This window comes from Lycorma delicatula, chromosome 2, assembly GCF_047948215.1.
Source record: "Lycorma delicatula isolate Av1 chromosome 2, ASM4794821v1, whole genome shotgun sequence".
Lineage (NCBI taxonomy): Eukaryota > Metazoa > Arthropoda > Insecta > Hemiptera > Fulgoridae > Lycorma > Lycorma delicatula.
This window is the reverse complement of record NC_134456.1, coordinates 178,560,749-178,583,688: the sequence shown is the minus strand read 5'-3', so window position 1 is coordinate 178,583,688 and position 22,940 is coordinate 178,560,749. Positions and strand designations below refer to the sequence as shown.

At 28.0% G+C, this 22,940-nt stretch overlaps 1 protein-coding gene across 1 annotated transcript in view; it reads left to right on the top strand.

Annotated features, from left to right (window-relative positions):
* Positions 1–21,726, top strand: part of VhaAC39-1 (V-type proton ATPase subunit VhaAC39-1) — a 34,041-nt gene extending 12,315 nt beyond the window's left edge. The window contains exons 4-7 of the mRNA XM_075356773.1: positions 10,422–10,579; positions 11,716–11,892; positions 15,490–15,567; positions 18,128–21,726. Of these exons, the coding sequence (XP_075212888.1) occupies positions 10,422–10,579; positions 11,716–11,892; positions 15,490–15,567; positions 18,128–18,289 (575 nt within the window). The 3' untranslated portion in view covers positions 18,290–21,726. The remainder of the gene's footprint in view (positions 1–10,421; positions 10,580–11,715; positions 11,893–15,489; positions 15,568–18,127) is intronic.
* Positions 21,727–22,940: the final 1,214 nt, after the last annotated feature.

The window sequence follows — 22,940 nt, the reverse complement described above, 5'->3', positions numbered from 1 at the left end:
TTGAATAAAATGAACATAATCTAGACTGGTACTGGAAAATAAATTATTTCTATACTTGTAGATTCAACCATTTTAAAATTTTTGTAGGGTCTTGTGTTTCTGGAAAATTATTTTCATTAACATAATCACTCTTTTTTTGTGCATTCTTCTTTCAGTAACTGTAGACGTATTTATTATTTTGTTCTGATTTAATAATAATCATATTATATCATTTAATTTTTGTTTTAATATTTTTAAATTCCTTATTTTAATAAAATTGTTGTTAAAGTCCTGTTATTTTGTTGTTGAGTATTCTTTCAGAATTTTTTTTTAGTATATATTATCTGTAATGCTACTTTGTTCTTTTTTTTCTTGTCATTATAATAATTATTGCATTTAAATACATTATGTATGATACTCTTACTATTATTGTCGAAATCAGTTTGTCATATTAATTAATTTATCATTTTTGTTATCAGTAAATATTTTTTTGGTTATTAAATTATCCTGTTTAAAATAAACTTCACTTTTATTACTTAATAGATTATTCATTTTTTTATTATGTGTATTGAACGTATTATTTTTTAAATTGCTACTTTTAAAGTCTGTTTCTGTTCAAATGTGGTTATATATTAATAAATTCAAAGTGTTAGTTAACAATATGCATTTAATTGTAAATGATATATTTCCAATTTTTCTTAAATAAAAATAAATAAATATTTAATAATTTTAAACAAATAAATTTATACAGAATGAGTCAAAAGTATGTAAATCCCTCAACAACTTTAAAACCATTCCAGATAGAATACGGTAACTTTCAGGATAAGTTGTCATTCAACTACTTTACCTGTTGATGAGAAATAGAATTTCAACCGCTTTTTAGTTGGTCCAGGGGTTGTAACTCAAATATTTTAAATGGTAACATCCTTTCTGTGATACATCATTTTAAAGGTCTCTTTAAGACAAGAAAAACTGCATAATTAAAACATTGGTATGATGTCTGTACCCAAAACGGCAGCAGGATGAATTTTTGATTTTGAAAATTACTAAATTTAGTAAATAATAAAATTAAATAAAACGAAATTAAACTGAATTAAATTAAAATTTAATCCAACCTAATTTAAATTTAAATTTTACAAAATTAAAAAAGTTATATTTAAGGTAAAACATAGTTTTTGTTCCAGCTTAACATTGATGGTCTCTTACCATTGTTACAAAAGTGAAGCTTACTTCATTGTTGTGTAATATTCCATTTAGTGTGTTTCATTACTACACTGTTAGTTTCTTATTAGAATTTATTGTGATCGGTTGGCTAATTGATTTTGCCTACCTTTATCACATTTATTTTAGCCATTTTTATTATTTATATCTTTTTTTACCTTCTTTGTAATTGTGTTTTACTGAATTAATCTTTTCTGTGCTACCTGCTAACATTGCTATCAACATGTCACTAGTGAACAGGAGAGGTCACACTTTTAATGATGAGTTTTGGTAATAGAGTTATATTATGGTAGTTGTATGTGTAATGAAATTTGTGAATTGTTCAAAGCATCATTTAATAATCATAATCCTATTTCAAAAGGTACAGAGTCAAAAAATCATCAAATGATTTGAAGAAACAGGGAGCATTAAGAGGAGAAAACCAGGGAGACCTAAATCTGCAACAAATAATAAATCATTAGAGATTATGCTAGAATTTATTGAGAATCTTCATTCCTCAAATCAAGCAGCAGCACGAGCATCTAAAGTTCAGTGATTCGAACATTAAAAAGTGAACATATTTATCTGTACAAGAACTCAATGAAGATGACTGCGGTCGAAGACTTGAGTTTTGTGAAATTATGATGAACAGTATTTGTGTACATCCTAATTTATTAAACAACATAGTTTTTAGTGTTGAAGCCACATATTTTTTTTAAAATGTCAATGTAAATCACCATAATTGTCGACGCTGGACTGATAAAAAAAAGAACATAATAAAAAGTGGCATTACACATAATATACTAAAAAAATTCTGAAAGAGAATACTCAACAGCAAAATAATCATGTGCCTCATGAGGCACATGCACAGTATCCAAAGTAAATGTGGGGGCAGCGTTGTTGGTGGATGATGATAGGGCCTACATTTATTGATGGAAATTTAAACACGTGAAATATATAGGCTTTGTAATTATTAATACTTTTTTTTAAGGAGGTAGTCAAACATATATTATTTTATTACTTATGTCAGTTTGCTAATTGGTAATTATAAACATTTGGGCCTACCCAATAAATTTTTCCCTATTTGGAAATTTTAAAATATCATAGATCAAATAAAATTTGATATTCTACACCTCTTTTTATGTTTCAAGATTCATATGTAGTAAAATTGCTTATTATAAAAAAATGTTTTTTATGATACACAATCAATTCTTCAATATATTTGATGAAATGTGAGATATAATATAAGAGTAATATAATAATATCCAAATATCTGCTTTTAGTAAAAATATTAAATTACTTAATAAGTAAACAGGTGTAGATAACTGTGTGTATGTGTGGGTGCACGCGTGCGCGCGTGTGGGGGGTGTTAAATAAGAATGTTTGGATGTTATCAAATATTTACGATCATAATAAATGTAAAAAAATGGAATAAGTTTTTAGATTTTTTTTATTGTAGTACAATATAGCATTATTATTTATTAACCAAATTAATTGAATTGTACAGCTGAGCACATGAAATAAAATATTATATTATTTAAAATTCAGATTATGTTGATCACCACTTTTAAAAATTACTTTACTCATATCATATAGTATAATATACAATCTATATTAATTAATATGTAATTATATTTTATAATATTCCATTTATCATTACATGTGGACATAGAATAACAAATATAGAGAATAGCTAGAAATAGTAGAGATAAACAATAATATTTATAAAGTTGAGCTTTTAGAATAATATTAACATAATGAACAATATGAACATAAACTCACTTTTTTTTATGAAGAGGGACATTTTTAATGTTGTGGATTATTTAAAATGGTGTTTCTTTTATTATTGTGACTACTATTTAGGTTAGTTGTTCGTGACAACTCTCTAAAAAAAAAAAATGCATGTAATTATGACAATTTATTCATTCCTTGATATGGTATTTTATAACTGATGATGAAATCAATGGATTCAAAATGCTTATTATATAAATTTATCAATTTATATTACGCTTGCTATTTAGAAACACACTAAGTATTAGGATTCTGAAGTTCTTGAAAGCTTGACTGTACAGGAAAATCATTTCCACTTTGTTTTCATCATTTCATCAGAGTGATTCATTTTTTTATGATGAGAGTAATTACTACACCACATACTGTATGCGAGTCTAAGCAAATATGAATAATCAAGATAACAATGAATGGCCCTGTCAGTACAATGATTGTGATTAATATTAAATCATCATTAACAAAGCATTTTTGAATGGGTTTTTTTAAAAATTTAATTAAGTAACATTTATTTATTTTTGCTGCTGATTTCATTTTTATTGGTATTTATCATCCAATTTTAGTCAGACATTTTTTTTTGTATTGTCACCTGATTATCACACAATGCTGGAATGCTCCATTGGAATTTGTCAACATCTTATAGTTTTTTTTAATTTCTTTTTACTACTTTAAACTTCGTGATAAAAAGGAGTATTTATTTATTCATGAAGTAACCGAAATAAGATTTGACAACCAGTTAAATTACCCTACTAATTAGTTTATTACGAGACTTAAATTTATATTATATTAAAATGCCACGTTGCTGTATTCTCAACCCAGAAAGTTTCATTTTAAAGACAAAGTTCCTATCAGTCCATCAAAAAGGTCAACAGGGTGAAAACTTAATTAATCTGTTAATATCATTATTAAAATTATGAAAAAACAAGAAATATATTATCGTTAGACCAAACAGTATGATTGAACATTGAAAATAATATAAAAAACTAAGTAATTATTTACTTTTTTTTGTGATCAGGAATGAAAATCATATGGTATGAAGGCTATTCAGAAAGTAATTTTCGATTCCTTATTTAAAAAAGAAAACACAAGTTGATAAAAAATTAATTTATTATATACATCTTATACCTACATCTTTTAGGTACTTTTCTACATAATTGTCATCCAAATTAAGGCACTTGTCACATCTGTAAACAGATTTTTTATACCCTCATCATAAAATTCTGCCACCTCTTAATTCAACCAGGTATTAAAAAACAGTTTTTCAACTCATCCTTTTTAAAACACTGCATTGCCAACCACTTCTTCATTTTCGGAAAAGATGATAATCACTGTGAGTCAAATCAGGACTGTATGGAGAATGTTTAAGTAACTCCCATTTCAAACTGTCGATTTGGCATTATGTGCATACTACAGTATGCGGACAAACATTGTTCTGAAGAAAAATGTTGTCTGAACTCAGCATGCTGTGTCAATTGTTTGTATGACCCTTCTCAATTTCTTCAACAACTCGCAGTAAGTTTCAGCGTTATTTCAGTTCAGGGTTATTTGGAAATTAACTTCTGATCCTTGGTATTGCATTTTGTTTTCTACAATTGGTCTTAATCTAACAATATTGAAAATGAACCTAATTTGTTAATTTATTTAAAATCATTTATTATTTTGAAGCAATAAATAAGTAAAAATAATATATATAAGTAATAATATATATTGGTCATGTGTCATAAAACACCAATCAGAGCACATGATATCATGTCTTGCAAAACATCAGATTGTTGTTTACATCGATCTGTATGGTTTGTTGATTTTTTGCTCTAAAACCCATTTTTCACGTGTTATATGATTTTCTGAAGTAGTACGACGACTATAACAAATCTTTGCAATGGAAGCAGGATTCGCAAAAGCCTACAGCAGTAACTTGTCCAAAATTGATGTATATTTATGCTGGGAATGTTTTTCACATTAAATAGTGATTTCTGCTCAGTGGAATTCCAAAATATTAAAACTGCTATGTAAGTACACAACTATAAACAATGCCATATATTAGTTTTTCGTAATACTAAGTAATTATTACCTCATGTTACGATCTGCTATATAAGTATTTGTTAAAATCCATTATATGCTCACAATGCTTAATAGCTCGTTGACCATTTAGTTTAGTTAGTTCTTAGATGGCACCACTGAAACGCTATATTGATGTAAGAAAATATATAAGTATAATCTAACCAAACTTAATCTACACTTACTAATCAAGGTTAGCAAGCATAGGTTAAGTTTGGTGAGATTATATTTATCATTTTATTTATTTATTTTCTTATTTCAATATAGCGTTTCAGTGGCCCCATCTAAGAACTATCTTACTAATTATTGGTTGACGGGCTATTTAGTGGGCATATAACGGATTTTAACCGCATATTTTTGAGGTTAGAAAAAATCTCATAATTAAATGGTTATAATAATGGCTAAATTTGATTTTAGGTCTTCAAGAGCATCATATGGAGATGATGCTGTAAGCTACATGCAGCTAAAGCGTGATGGCAAAATAAGTACAGTCAGGTGTAAAATATGCCCAGAACATAAAGTTTGTGCCAAATTGTATACAATTTGTTAAATAAATGTGTATACAGTTAAACAAACAATTTCTTTGGAGTTTTAATAGTAGTACTTTCACATGAGCTATACACAGTACTTGTAAAACTTGGAATTCATTTTAGACATAGTAATTTTGGAAACACCTGAAACACTCCACCAAACATCTGACTGTTTTGTAAGGCGTGACGCCATATGAGAGGCCATGACAGTTTGGAGCATTTTAGCAGGAATATTTAAAGTGGTTTATAAAAATTCAAAATATATTGTTTAAATGATCGTTTATGTGTTATAATGTTTATATTTTAATAAAATAAACCATGAGGCATAATATATAAACTGGTTTCTCAAAAACAGTCAACTAGCCTATTGGTGTTTTTTTAGTAACACATCGGAAGTTACTTTCTGAATAACCCTCATAAATAAAATTTTTATAAACATTTTTTGTATATGATACCTGTTATAAAGAAGAAGATTTAAGTAATATGTATTGTGAGTTGCTAGTAGTTGAAGTAAAACGTAGGCATATGTTAGATGAAAGAAAGGCACTAAACAGGTTACATTTCTCTGTTCATATGATTTAATTATAATTCAATTCAAACTTAATTTTTGTGTTTTTCTTTGAATTGCAGTAATAAACCATATCTCTTCATGAAATATTTTATTAAATATTTATTACTTAGAAATGAATCTCATGCAGATTTGGAGAACTGCGTAATTACAAAACTTTCATTTTATTATGTTGTGGAAATGTTGTTAATGTTAAGAAAAAATCCATTATTTGGATTAAATATTATTTATTCTGTTTGATTTAATTCAGAATTAAAATCTGTGGATGTACTTCGTAGTAAGAATTTCAGTTTGTTAAAAAAATGTTTTCTTTAATATTAATCTTATTAGTTTAAACATTTTCTAACTTCCATTAAAATTGAAATTTGTGAAAAAACTTGACCAGTTTATAGGGATCTTTTTTATAATCATCTGTATCACCAGATCTTAATTCTTTTTTTAATGGATTATTCATACAGCAGCATTTTTGGATAAGGTAATTAAATAAAATGTTGGTTGATGAAAAAAATACCAATCCCAAGGCTGAACTCAAGCCCAGCAGTTTTTAGTCGATCACTTAGTTGCTTTAGCAATTTAGACACTGAAGCAATTTAAAATAACTGAATTATTTGCTTGGCATAATAATAAATTGGCATAATAAATTGTAGTTTATTGCCAAAAATGTTTGTTTAAAGGTTTTGTTTACATTGGTCTACAAGAGTTTTGTTACATAAATAATTTTGGCTAATTCTTATGCATTTTTTTTTTACACTGAATCCAGTGACCTCAACATTTATCTTAAGAGCTTTATTTTTTTTTAATTGCCATTAAAAAAGAAAGTGAAAATTGTTATAATGATTTATTTTCTCCATTAAGACTAAACATTTGTATGTTATGAGTCAATGTTTATACGAGGGATGATTAGAAATTAAGTTGCACCCTTCTCAATGAAACAAACACATATAAGACAATTTTTTTTATTGAACGAAAAACTAAAACTTTTTTCTGTTTTTCGACATAATCACATAGTTTTTAAACACTTTTCGTACCTTGCGACAAGTTTTTCAATTCTACTCTCATAAAAATTCAGCCAATTTCCTTCAACCATTTAAGGACAACTTCCTTCAGTTCATTATCGTTAGCGAAACACTCCCCTCCCAGGTGTTGTTTGAGACGACCAAACAGGTGGTGGTAGTTGCAGGGTGCTAGGTCAAGGCTGTAAAGCATATGAGACCACACTTCCGAGTTGAATCTTTACAGTAACTCCGTAACTCCTTTGTCACATGAGCTGAATGAGGAGTAATGTTGTCGTGAAAAAAAAACTACCCCATCACTCAACTTGCATAATAACTCCTCGCTCAGAACTCTCTTGCATAACTGATTGTTAGCTGTTCTTCGATCTTTAATGGCTTTACACAATTTTTTAATCTCACAGTAATATTCAGCATGCCAAACGTTGATGTTTGTGGTTGTCAGTCAGTAGATATGGCACCCATCATGCACACTTCTTATGATAACCAAGTTGATTGTGAATAATCGCTAACATACTACCATAACTGATGTTAAGTTCATTTGCAATCTCTCTAATTTTAATGCCCCAGTTACTCAAGATCATTTCAGTCATGTGTTCTGTGTTACCCATCGTGGTTGCAGTTGAAAGACATCCAGCACACAGTTCGTCACTTATATTAGTTCTTCCATTTCTGAGCATTTTATACCATTTTGTGATTATGGGGCATGGCATTGTATTCTTACCGTATACCTCAACAATTTAGCAATGAACTTCACAATTGTAATTTTTTGCCCATAAAAATTCGACTACTGAACGCACTTCTATGCTGGACGAAACGTCTAGAGGACACACCTTGTTGACAATGACACTACACATGTACTGAATGTCGTACATAATTGCTGATGGGGGAGCATGAAGACAACAACACAACCAGTGCTACTGTCACCACAAAACATTAATATATTCCTTTCAGTTCAAGAACACAGCAAGTAACTTATTTTTTGATCCACCTGTCATATTAATAATGAAATATTACCTGAAGATATTGTTGCATATTCACGGCTCGATTAGGATATTGAGAGATTGACAGTTGAAAATGTTTATGTAATTGCAATTTATTAGTTTAAGAACATAAGTAAAATAGAACAGATACCAAATTGCATGGCAATCTATTAGGAAATGATTCTACAGCCAAAAATGAAAAAAAAGTTCAAATAAACATAGGTCAGAAAACGATTTGTTAGCGAGTTTTGGCTTATGAAACATTTCGTTCTGCTTTCTGCTCTCTCTGTGAAATTAAACTGTACTAAAATTCTTGGGGTACAAATTGACCGGTAAATTTGATGCTTCCTTATGGTTTTTATCGGTTTTTCTTATTTTTAAATTGAATAAAAGTGGTCCTTTATCTTGCTTAATTTTTTTAAGAAAAATAGGGTAGAATACAAAAACATTTTATCAGAAAATACAATTTTTTTAGGTTTGGAAGAAAATAAGTTTTTATTTATTAGTTTACCAATAAACAAATAAAAATTTCTAGTGAACTTTGTAGAGAATTTAATTTTGAGAAAATTGACGTAAATAATGTCTAATTAAACACAAATTTGTGAAGTTCCACTTTAATTAGAAAAAAACACAAAAACTGGATTGGAAAAGTGACACAATTTTTGTTTTCTGACCTACGTTTATATGAACTTTTTTAAAATCATCTCCCAAGTGATTGCCATGCAATGTGGAATAACCTATATAACGATTAAAACATGCTACTAGAGAAAATAGAGTTTAAATACTCTTTGTGATTACTGCTGGAGACTGAAAAGGAACATTCCAGAGCATCAATGCAGGAGAAAACTAATGAAAAGCAAATATTGGGATACATAATATCATACTTTAGGTTATATAATTCCTTAAGAAATTAGGTTGCTGAAAATCTGTGTTATTAAATACAATAAGACAGCTAATTGAATGTAAGTAACAGAAAAACACATTTCTTTTTAGACCAGTGTAATGTTAAGTCAGCAGAAGTGCTAATACAGTACCAATCAATAATTTAGCTGTTTGAATTATTTCACCAGTGATTTCATGTTCAGATCTTGATTTATCATCTTAATTTTTAACTTCAGAGTAGTGGTTTTAAGAAATATTATCCTGCTGAGAATATGAGTTGCTTTTTGAATAGATTTCTTGCCACATTTTTGGAATTTAAAAATGTTAATAGGAATTTGAGTTCTTCCCATTTGTATGAGAAGAACGACTAGATCTCTTTCTTTCAATCAGCTTATGCTGATTACAAGAGAACACAGGAGCTTCACATAGAAGCTAAATATATTCATGATTGAATTTCTAAGTTATGTAAAGTGATACTATAAAATTTTTAAAGCTGGTGTTAAAAGGACAAATTAATCATCTGACTGTAATCATATTACAAATTATAAATGAAACATCATATAAATGATTCTCTATTAGTAAAGAGAATTCTCTCTGAGTAGAATTACTCTTTTCTCATTTTTACAGATTAGAAAGATTATTGCTGAACTAAATAGTATTAATTTTGAATTTGTTTCCTGTCCTTGCACTAAAATATTGAGTTATTATTCTAGTTCCAATCTTTATTAAATAATAAATCAATTTTTCATTACTACTGTTTCTCCAGGAAACTAAGTTGTCTAAAAATAAAACTAAATAAAAAATTTGTCAGTCAAAAAGTATATGTCTGAAATAAAACCTATTTCATAAACAAAAACAAAAATGATGTTAGCAGTTTCTGTCCAATGTCAGTGCTGTGTAATGTGACAAAAATGTTATGAGAGCTGCCTATATAAAATCGTACTTTTATTTGGGGAATGGTTTGAGGTTACGTATTGTGTATTGGCAAAGTCCACCAACAATTTGTATGAACTTTCAAATTTTTTATGAGTATATCTGTTATTTGCTAAGAAAATAATTCAGAACTTTTAGAATTTTAACAGGTTTCATGAAATCAGTATGAAAAACAAATCTGAATTTTGGGGAAATAGGGGCACAGGCTTTTGTATGACTTTTGGGTGCGAATGCACCCCTTTTGGGTGCTGGATGCCTTGTACAATTTCTCTCTATCAATATTTTTGTGGAGTAGAAGGGTATACATCATCTGAGAAATTCATACGTATCTAATCCTATGAGAAAATGCAGGTCTTAAAATCAAAGAATTATTGTTATTTGCTTTTAATCTACTATCATCTTATGTTCTCAATATAACAGAATAATACCTATGTCATATTAATATAGTGCTGTTGTAGTATTATTTCATTTTTTCCTTTAATTTCTTTTTCAGCTCCATTCTTTGTTGACTGCATTAGTGAACAGGATTTGGATGAAATGAATATTGAAATTATTCGCAACACTTTATACAAGGCATACCTTGAAGCATTCTACGATTTCTGTAAAAAGCTCCGAGGTACCACTGCTGATGCCATGTGTGAAATATTAGCTGTAAGTTTGTAAACATCATATTTTGTTTTTTATGTATTACTTATGATTTTTAGTTATGTTTTTGTTTTTTATGCAACTTAAGATTTTTAGTTATGTTTTTGTTTTTTATGCAACTTAAACATGTGTGCAAGATCAACCATACATGTGTATTTAAATTTCACCTAATTGTGTTAATCTTATTTCTTTGTGTTGTGTTCACTGTATAAATGAATAAATTTTGATTCTATTTTCTATGGTATACTTTTTTAATGGTACTTGAATTAATTACCATTTAGCTGCTATGCTCTTGGATCAGTAAATAAGATAGATCATTCCTGCTTGTTTTGCTCACAATTTGCAGATCTGTATTTTTTATCCCATTAATGTTGAGGGTAAAGTAAGCGATTATTGTTTTTGTTTTAACAATATAACACTTAGAAAGGAGTAATTTTTATTGCAGAAAAGATCGTTTTTGGTTTTATGTATGCAATCTTGAAGGAGTTTGATGTTTTGCGATCAAATGGATGGTAATGAATAATTTTCTTTATTATTTTTTCTTCTACTTAGGAGTGAAAAATTAGATTATTTACTTAATTTTACACAATATTTATCTGGATGAATTTTTCTGTACATTGTCAAAATCTCTTTATGTAAATAAATTTAACAGCATCTTTGTAACCACTGTTAAAATCTGCCTATTGTCATGTGTTATAACTTGACGTAGCCTATTAAAATTAGATCTTGTATGAGTGAATGTTAAATGAAATTATGCGAGTGAAATGATTACTTTGATATATTTGTAACAATATTCATATCTAAAGGTTCCTTTTTTATAGAATTAAATTGTCCACCTCTTGTATTAAAAAATAAAATAACTACCTGAAGGAGAACACTTACATAATAAGCCTGATTGCTACTGAGTAAACTTGAATACATAATTCTATTCATCATCCATCAACAGTACTACATTTGGGCGTATATTCTCTTATTTCCAGTAAATTAAATTTAATAACATATTTGTGTAATTTAGAGTTAACCAGAAGGTGGAAAAAGATCAGCTCAATAGTTATTATATACGCTGATTAGTTTTAGCACCAAGTGTTTACAATATATATATATTATTATTAAAATAATTTTTATTATGTTTTTTATTTTAGTTTGAGGCAGATCGTCGTGCAATAATAATAACAATTAATTCATTTGGGACAGAATTAACCAAAGATGATCGTGCAAAATTGTATCCACGATGTGGAAAACTGAATCCAGACGGTTTAGCTGCTCTTGCCAGAGCTGATGATTATGAGCAAGTTAAAGCTGTGGCTGAATATTATGCTGTAAGTATACAATACAAATACATAATATTATGTTAAAATACTAATGGTTAATATTACAACTGATTGGATGTTGCATCCTTTCTGCGATTGTGCAAAATTCTGATTCATATCTGTTAAAAATTATAATTCAAATGCTTATTTTGCAACACAAGTATTTTCAACCCCTCAAAAATTCCACCGCTAAAGTAGATCCCATCCAGTGATCCGAGAGGATGGTAACCACCCCATCCCAGAGCCGCTTAGCAGCAAAGTGCTACAGCAACTATCTTTAACGGTAGGAGTTATTTGATGCTAATAAGCATCTTGCTGTTACATAATTAAAAAATCTTCATGACTATCCTTTGCCATTTATTTTGAATTGGTATCCTAATATTTTTCAGCATTTCATAATAAGTTTCTAACATTATTGTGGTCTCCGATTCCATAATTATGTCAGACTATTTTCAGATCCTTATGTTCGTAACTGATAGTTGCTGCTTACATTTTTTTGCTTTTTAGGTGAATGAGCCAGCATCCACACGTAGATAACATGTTTTGGTGGTTTCATCCACTGTTTCACTCACAATGCTTTCTTCACTTATTACATAAAGAACGGATTTACTTAATACTGGTATATGGTAACACAACACAGTTGTCCATGAATGAAAGCCAGGCTCAATATTTCATCATCTGCTACTATACCAGCACTGAACAGTATAGATAAGATTGCCTTAGTCATATGTTTCCTCATTATGGCAAATGGTTTATTTTCAACAGCCCAGTTAGATATCATTTTGGAATAACTCTCATATAATAAAGAAGAAAATCATCTTTCTAATGATGATATACAAAGGCAAATATATCATTTGCCTTTGTATAAGTAGTAATTCACTGAGGTAAAGTTAACTCTAAATGTTGAAGAATAATCATTAATTTTTCATGAAACTTTGCATCTGAGAGATTAAGTTGTCTTATATAAAAGGCTAAAGATAAATTGTCAGTGTAACTGTTTAAAACTTTCTTAGAACAGTGTAGTTATAAGTTAGTTTATTATGCCATTTATAAGTTATGTAGTTGTTTTATGAAGTTTGTTCCAGAATGTAATTTTTAAAGGTTTAAAAAATTCTGGAAGTCTTATTTATAATAAAATAAAACTTAACATTCAGTCAGCAGCTAACAGCAATAGACATAATAGAGATAGATAATATTCATGTCAATCAATGTGACTTCACATAATTGTCACGTCACTTCAATAATTGAAGTCTGTTCGAAATATCCTATATTATTTGTGAATTAAGCAAACATAAATACTTATACATTAATATAAAAGATTACGTAGTAATGAAATTTCATCTTTTTTTGTGAAAAATTCACAATTTTAGAACAAATGTGATTATAACTGTTAGAAGTAGATCTTTCGATAATGAATTTAAAATAAAAATTCTGGCAGCGGACTGTTCTTCACTGACTCTTGTACAGATTATAATGTAACACTTATTAACGTAGGCAGTTTTGTTCTTACATAATTAGTCTTTAAATTTATAATAGGACAAAAAATATTTATTTCCATCGGTTACGACTACCTTATACCAGTTAAAGTAATAAATTTGATTTTTAGTAAGTGATAAAATACTGTTTCTCAATGCAATTTAAACTTAGAACCTTACATATGAAAGGAGAAATGCTACCACTCCACTGGTATCAAATAAATACATATTTGTGGTATTAAATGTAAATACATTTAACACACACATTTTTCAATTTGTTTATTATATCGGTAATACTTTGTTTATGTAATGTATTTATACACCCTTATTCTTTTTTTTCCATATAATTGCATGTATATATAGTATGTATATATAATTTTCATTTTATATACATACCTTTATACATATACAATGTCTTTATTGGCAAAGTCTTTATTGTGTTGAAGCTCTTTCAGGATTAATTTTAAGCATGTAAATTAACTGTGCTAAAGTACTGTTCATTGAAAACAGTACTTTCAAATGATGCCATAAATAAAAATCTGATGGTGAAAGATTCGGGGATTGTAATTATATAATCTGCGGGTAATTACATGGTCATTCAAAAATTCATATAACCACTAAATTGGCAGTGTGATAAGTAGTACTGTCTTGCTGTAACCAACAGTTTCACTCTTCACTTTTAAGAAAGACTAAAAAAATTTGAAATAATCTCTGAAAGTTTTCTACCGTTACTGTTTTTGTGGAAAACAAAAATGGTTCCAATTACTCTTTGTCATTTCATCATGCACCAAACATCAACTTTTTGAGAATATATAGTAACCCATTCACGAAAAATGTGCTTATTCTTGAAGTTTTGGTTGCTAATGTATCCTGAAAGATTAAACGTTGCTTCGTCTGAATAAAAAACATTGTCCAAAAATAATGTAATACTTTGAATGAAGTGAAACTTATGAACAACTTACATTACTGAAGTCATCATAATTGTCTTGTTCTCAAAAATCTTGCTCTACTCAATTTCACTGTAAGTATAACTTTAGCTTATTTAAAGTGTTGTGAATAATCCTGACCGTAAGTTTCAAACTATTGAGAAAGTTTTTTGAGTGACTTTACAGATGAATGTTGTACAATCTGTCATCGTGTAACACAGCTAGATAACTGTTATGTCAGCTAGATTTATTTTTCATGAAATCTAGGCACTAAACAAAAATATTTATTTTTTTTTGGTAATACATTATGAGGAAAATTAGCCATAAAAACATTGTGCCACTCGATATAAGATTGAATGATTAAATAATGTTCCACAATAAATATACACAAGACTTGTAAAAATAGCATGCTTTGTACTGCTGTGAAACTGTTAACACAGATGGAAGGATGACAAGTCACATGATTATGCATTTTAACTTTGTGTAGTTCGGTCCTAGCAAAATATCTGGCTCACTAGGAACTCTGTAGCAATAAACATATAAATATAGGATCATTGTCCAATTTTCGCTTGCATGACTTCATGAAAACACTGTACTTCTTGACTGGCATGGACCAATGTGTTAGCAGCAGTTTTTAAAACAATATATTGTCAACACTATTGGATCATTGTATAGAATAGTGTGGCAACTTCTCATTCAAAACTTTTTTTTTTAACCCTTACAGAAGTGCTTGGTTTTTTCCACAAAAACATGTCCTTAAATTTGTGTTTTCCATTTGTTTAATCAGATGTTTCTCAAGCAAAGTTAATGACCGTGGTAGCAGGGTTTTACACAGAATATAACATTTAACACTGTTGAATGGCATACATTCAAACTGTTCTGATGTTTCACATGCATTATATTGCTTCAGAAAACAAGAATGCAATGGTGGATATTTTTTGATGTTATGAAACTGTAATTTATGAAGCTGTAATTCTTATGTTAATGATTAAATTACTATTCCAAACCGAAGGCACTGATTCCAGGAATTGTTTGAAACATCTTTTTTAAGTAGTAGTTTATCACTTTTTTTTTAAAATATAAATATTTATAAAGAAGATGAATTACAGTACAGTGCAATGCAATTAAAAAGAAACTAATTTAATAATTTTATAGTTACTTTCATAAATTTTTTATAATTTAATTATTACTTTATTGTTTGTTAGGAGTACAGTGCATTGTTTGAAGGTGCTGGAAATAATCCTGGAGAAAAGACATTAGAGGACAGATTTTTTGAGCATGAGGTAAGTTTCTTTTGTAACATTTATTTGTTATGTATACTCGTGGCTGATTAATAATTATTGTTTGTAGCAAGTTGAAAGTTTATTAATTATTTTGTATTCTATTGAAAATTATGCACTGTTTTTGCAACAATATACTATAAAGCAGCAATTGCTTAAGTTATTGAAGATTACAATAATTTATTTCTGTTGTAAAACTGCATTGTGTTAATGTCCTTTTTTTTAATATAAGCAGTTTTAGATAAAACCTCTTCTGTTAATAACTTTTGTGATACACAATGACTGCCATGAATGTTATGTTATTGGTGATGAGTTGTTAATTGATAAATAAAGATATATTAAAATAAAAACTTGAGATTATCATATCATAGAATCCTTTGTTGCACCTTTTACAAAATTCTTATATGAAAAGATAGTCCTCGCTTAACATAATATAACAATAATTTGTAATATTTCTTACTTTCATGTCAGTTTTAATAAGATAGTAACGGTAATGTTTGTACTACACAGTTTATAGTTACATTCCTTTTATTACAGGAATTATATATTGTTTTATTCCTGTTAATACAATAAGAAGAACATTATTATAGAGTATTGAAATGTGTATTAGTAGAGTTGATCATATGCTGCTGAACGTCTAAGAATTTCACTGTAAATAAATTCACTTTGTCATGCCAGTTTTACTTTGAGAGGAAGTTGGAAGGGGAAAAAGTTACAAGCTTTGTATATTAATTAAAATTTAATAACAGTAATACGAAATTTATTTAATGTTACAGCTGGTATCATTAGTAATGACATAAATATGCCAAAAAAGGGTTGTATATGGCATTCTAATTTAAGACATAAATTAAAATCAACCCATACTTAGTTGTAAGGTAAGATATAAATGCACTATTAGTTTTGAAAGTGATAATGTTCTAATAGTTAGCTGCCAAATAGCCAGCCAACTTCATGAATGTCATTTAGAATGTAGTGGAAGTAACTACAAAATTAACACACCTACACTCAATGTATGTATGTATACATATGTATAAATAACCAATTGCTGTATAGTAATAACTAATCTCATCTGTTGATATTTTAAGTTGGTTAACCACAGAAAGTAGGTTACTTTTGTTAATTTCTTGTTGATCATACAACACATAATATTTTTTAAGCTAACTAAAAATTCTTTAAGATCGCTTAAAATACTTTCATGACCAGACATATTATTAACATACTCGTATACTTTATTTTTATTTTTTTTTAACTTGTCTGTTAATAGTTCATATGCACTTTTAGGTACAGACCTTTTAATTGATTTGCTAACAATGTGGTTTTTTCTTCATTAGCACTTAAATTTACTAATTATAAAAACATAAATCCCAGAACAGTTGACCACTAATTGATAAACGTCAATTTATTAAATAAATACTGTTAAAACTTTACCATTTCCTGAATTATATACAAATAAAATAAAATCACTAAATGAAACTGCTAGTTAAGAAGAAAAATGTTATTTTATATTTATACTAAAATATTTCTCCAACACCAGAACCATCTTTCTTTTTGTTGAATTAATAAAATTTCATACAACTGATTAAATTTCAAACATCAATATTTTTTTACTTTTATTTTATCATTCATCTGCTTGCCTGCAGGGTGGTAAACAGTAGCACAAATTGAGCAATAAATTTCAAATCATGTCCAGTAAATTTTTCATTGGTTCTGAATTTTTATACTGTGATATTTCTGAATGTTGTCATTGTGATATTGATAAAAATGTAGTTTAAAAAAGGAGGTATGACTTGCTCAAAGAAATGCTTTCTCACTTCTACAGAAGTAGCACTTTGTATATACTTATGTTTACTAGTATGTAGAGTAGTAGAGGCATGAATTAGGTTTTTGTAAATCACTGTGTGGGATACTGATTTTGTCAGTTAGGTATATTAAATATGGTTTCCCCTTCTGAGTTATACGGTGTACATAATTTAATGTGCAACATAAAGAGGTACATTAATTTGTTGTATTAAATCATCTGTCTGTCTTATGGCTCTGATGAATATAACACACTAATTACTTCTTGTTCTCTCAAGAATAATAATGTTCACTGTGGAGCTATTATTTATACTGAGCCACTTGTAGAGTTGAACTTCTTCATTTCAATAGGGTTAGCATGAAAGTGTGCAGTAGTATGCTGGGTTTAATGAAGAAGACAATAGGAAACCGGTTACTTCCCCCTAACATTCCATTGTAAGCTTGGCATTTTTATCTTAGAATAACTATGCCATTTTTATCGTGAATTTTAATTCATAAAAGGTTGCTAGCAGCGTATAAGATTATGACATCTAATATACATTAAACATAAGTCTTTACAAGCAAGTGATTAATTTTTAAATGTAAAATGCAAATGTGATCAAAAAGTATGTTATTCATGAATTCTGATTAGATTATTATTATGTGTATTGTTAGATCCAACAATGTATGCAGGTCAGAAGGGACAATTCCTTCCTAGAAGTTTTGTTAAACAGTTAGGTATTTTTATGATGATGTGTAATGCAGTTAAACATGGTTTATGTTTCAGGTACAGTTGAATGTTTTTGCATTTCTTCAGCAATTCCACTTCGGTGTATTTTATTCATACCTTAAACTTAAAGAACAAGAATGCCGTAATATTGTTTGGATTGCAGAATGTGTTGCACAAAAACACAGAGCTAAAATTGATAATTATATACCAATATTTTAAACTTGTCTTATCATTATCATATACATGATAAATGTACCATTACATTATTTGTTTGGAAAGTCACTACCTGCATTCTTATACTGCCGTTAAGTATTGCATTCGGTTATAAATACAGTAATGAAAGTAATCATTAATGAATATATTTTAATAATAAATGAAATGGTGGTAAGATAACCGTTTTTATTCTAAGAAACATGGAATAAATAATGTATTTTAATAATTTTCAACAGCATAATATTCTTCAAAATGAAACAGTTAATGGTAAATTATAATAAGAGGTCTATATTCATTCAGTAATAAACACATTATCCATTTACAACATGCTACTTGTAAAAAAAAAATTATTGTGAGTTAATCATAAGGTATACTTAATTACATTTTATACTGTATTAAATTTACAAACTACTTTGTAAATTTAATACCAGACATTTTTCATTATGGCTGTTAAAAGTAAAAAATAATTTTTTTATAGAAATTACTGTTGAGAATAGTTATATTATTAATTATATACCAAGTATTCTGTGATTTTATTATTACTTATGTAATAATAAGATGCAATGAATTACTTAAGTTTTTGTTTATATTTTAAATTAATTTATAGTTGTTAAAAATGTTGTTTAGCAAATATTATTAATGTTGTAATGACAACATCATATTGTTTCATACAAAGAAATATAGTAATTGATGAATATCACAATATAATTGCGATGAAAAAAGTGCGTTGTAATTGATTTGAAAAATTATTTTTAATGGTATTATCTTCTGTTTTTACGTATGTGTTTTTTGCAGTCACTGAATTCATGTGTTAATTGGATTTTTACTTCTAATGTGATGTGGATCCCAAAATATGAGCAGTTAATTCATTGCATGTAATTCTGCAGCAAATTATTTTCTTTTACATATTTAATATTAGTTTGCTGTTTGAATATTCAAATCTTACATTTATATTAAAATACTTTACAACTGTAAAGAAGTATTACATACGTAATATGAAGACCTTTTTCTGACAGACAATGTCTGATAGAACAGCATTGCCTTGGCCTTTCATATAGAAGGTTTTAGGTTTAAATCCTGATTAGGCTCCTTTGATAACCTTTAATGAATAAATTACAGTACGTGATTTAGTTGAGTAAAATCTTTTTTAAAAAAATCCGTACTAAAGTTAGCATCCTTTATTAGCTGTTGGATTTAATGAAAGTAACTGGAATGAGATTTTTTTTAAATTCTTTATCTACTAACGGCTCATAGTAGTATGTTGTTGTACTAATTTGGGTCTATAAATGTTGCAATTAAAAAATTGAATGAATTTTGGTACTGCGTGTAATTAATATGATATTGTAAAGTTTTATGTACTTTTAATGTTTTAAAACCGATATACATACTCCTTTAGGCCTATTAAAAATTTGGTCTTTTATTGGGTTTTTATTTATTTTTACATTTTAACCTGTCTTTCCTTACCATGTACCCTTAATACATTCCATTATTTGTATCGATTGTTTTTCTGTTTTATTTTCTTTTTAAATCAGTGTTGTATTATTAGTTTTTATAAATAAATATTTTCAGTATAATAATACATTTATGTGCTTTATATGTGTTTACTACCTTTTGTTTTTGTACGGATGTATATTATGAAAAAATCATTTTATTTTGTAATTAGTTATGTAATTACTTTCCTTTATCTTCAAAATAATTTTTAAATATGTCGATAGGTTTGTTTTTTATTTTGAAAAAATATATTTTTTTAATTATTGTTAGTTTCTTTTCAAACTAAATAAAGTAAATAGATTATTATTATTATAATTATTGTTATTTTATGGGCTTGTTTTTAATATGACAGTGAGTTCATATGTAAAATAAACAAAATAAATGTAAATGATTTTGTATTAACTCTAGAAGGGACAGTTAATTTTTTTTTTTACATTCTAAATATTCATTAATTTTATTAGGAATACTGATATTCAGTTTTTTAGAAAAAAAAACAGACATTTTGTGGTTTAATTCTAGTAAAATTATTTTAATATGGTAAAAATGAAAAAGAATAATTTCATAAATTTGCACTAACGGTACACAGTCAAGATTGATATTAGATGAATTACACAAACTTACGTGGCACCACTGTGACAGCTAATAAATTTGTCAAAAAATTTGAAACTTTCTCACTCTAGGGTTAATAAATTTAATTTAAAAAACATGTATGATATAATATTATAAGTATGTAAAATAAATATATGAATAAAATTATTTTTAACCGTATGTAAAAAAATACATATTAAAATTGTTAATCTTTTTTTTAAAATTAAATCTGTTAGTAGTATTAACATGAAAATTTGAGTATAGAATTGTTAAATTTATTATTCAGTTTTTTAACTTTATTATCTTAGTAGTTTCATTATCTTTTATTTTAATTATTATTTTTTAAGTTAAGTGGTTATTATACTGTCGTAATTATTTTGATTACAGTCAACTCCTTGTAATTTGTACTCTGTTAATTTTTATTAAGATTCTGTAAAAATATAATTGATATCTTTTATTTATACTGTAAGCATAATATATTATTTGGCAGCAGATTTTTTGACAATTTTGACAATAAAATTCTAAGTAAAGTATAATAAATGAAATGATTTAATTTAATTTCAATTAAATTGTAAAACGCTGTTCTGAGGGATAGCATCTCTGCATTTTATCCAGAATGTCTGGATTTCATCGTGAAAAAAAATTATTCTTCCAGCTAATTTAAAATTAAATGTGTGACATTCAGTAAAAATTAATGTTTACTATAAATGTTCCAATGTTTTTAATTGTTAGATTGAATGAGCCAAATATTGTTTTAATAGTGGCCCAAAATGTAATGTCACTGTAGAACAATTTTCAGTGTTTATATTTCAGCCTGGGTCAAAATTATGTCTAAAATATATCCAAACCTTCCTTGTTAATTAATTTAATCCATTTATATTTAATTATATATTTTTTCATCTCTGATGAACTCATCTTAGATCAAGCATATACCTGTGTAAGAGTATTTCTCTATGGAAGGGCGATTGTTTACCATGTTTAATTCAGTTCTGGAAAGTGTTATAATTCTGGTAAATTAACATATATAAATGATTTATTCAACTGCAGCTCTTATAAAAACCTCAGTTTTTATAAGAGGTTTTTTCAGAAAAATTGAAATAAATTAAGTAAAAGTAATTTAAATTTCATAATTATTAAATTATGGTGATTTGTTTACCATGTAACATTGTGGTTGGAATTGACTGTATTATTTGTATTATTGTTATAGGTGATTAAATATGAAATTGTAAATAATGTAGTTACAACTGTGAAATATACATAGAGATATAATAAAATGGTGTTTGGTGTTGTATTAAATGTAATATATTATATATACATTATATCTGAACAGTTTTTTAACAGTAATAAAATAAATACACATTAAATAGAGTTGTTTACTTAAATGTAGTATGATGATGCCTGCCACAAACCAGAATTGAAATAAGCCAACAGATCATTCTCTTTTTTGATTTTCTGGTTTATTAGTTACCTCCTTGCCACTCAGCCTTCTTCCATTATTAATTTCTGCTTATTAATCTGTTATTCATTTAGTTACTTACATTTTCTTGTCTTTGTAAACAAGACAGGCATAATCATCAACCTACTATCTGAATTTGATAAAACTGACTATTAATTTTACAAACGGAGTTTTCCCTAAATGCAAAATGATTGATTATTTAATGTGTACAGTGCATGAATGTGCACTTTTTGTTGTAAATTTAAACAAATACAAGGGTCATTTAAATAATTTATATAATTCCAGTTTAATATGAGACTGAGAAAGAGCAGTTGCATATTTATTGTTGAAATTGCATCAATGTTGGTAGTGTACATACATTGTTGATAGACATTCTTGGATACAGCGAGGTGGATTCCACGTCTTCACTCTGAGGCACAGAGAAAGGTCTGGAAAGACATCTTAGCGGCTTATTTAGAAGCCACTAAGATGATATCTTAGTGGCTTCTAAACAAGCTGCTAAGATATTGCTGAATCACTATGAGAAAGAACGAGGCATTTTTGGACAGTATTGTGATCTGCAACGAAACGCAAGTCCACCACTACACCCCGGAAAGCAAGCAAACAAGTATGAAGTGATGGAAAAGAGGGGAGGGCCCTGCAGAAGGCCAAAAAACACTTGTCAGCTGGAAAAGGTGTGACAACTGTGTTTTGGAACTTAAAAGGTGTGCTGCTGATTGAATTCATGCATGAAGGATGGCAAATGTAGCACACTACTGCCAGTTGTTGGATGACGTCAGGGCTGTGTATCACAACAAATGACACTAGCAACTGATTTGCTATGTCCGTCACGAACACTTACAGCAGCTCAGACTTCTGATAACTTGCCAAAATTCATTGGACAAATATTAAACACCCACCATACAGTCTATGTGATTTCCACATTTGGTTTGCTGAAGCTTTAGGAAGGAAAAAATTTGAAGACTGCCGCAGTCGAACATTATGTGCACAATTGGTTGTAGGGGCAGCCATCTTGTTTGATGAGGGGATCAGGAAGCTATACCTATCTGGTGGAGAAAATGTATATCTGTTGGGTAAACTATGTAGAAAAAAAGGTAATTTATTAGTAAGTTTATCTAATAT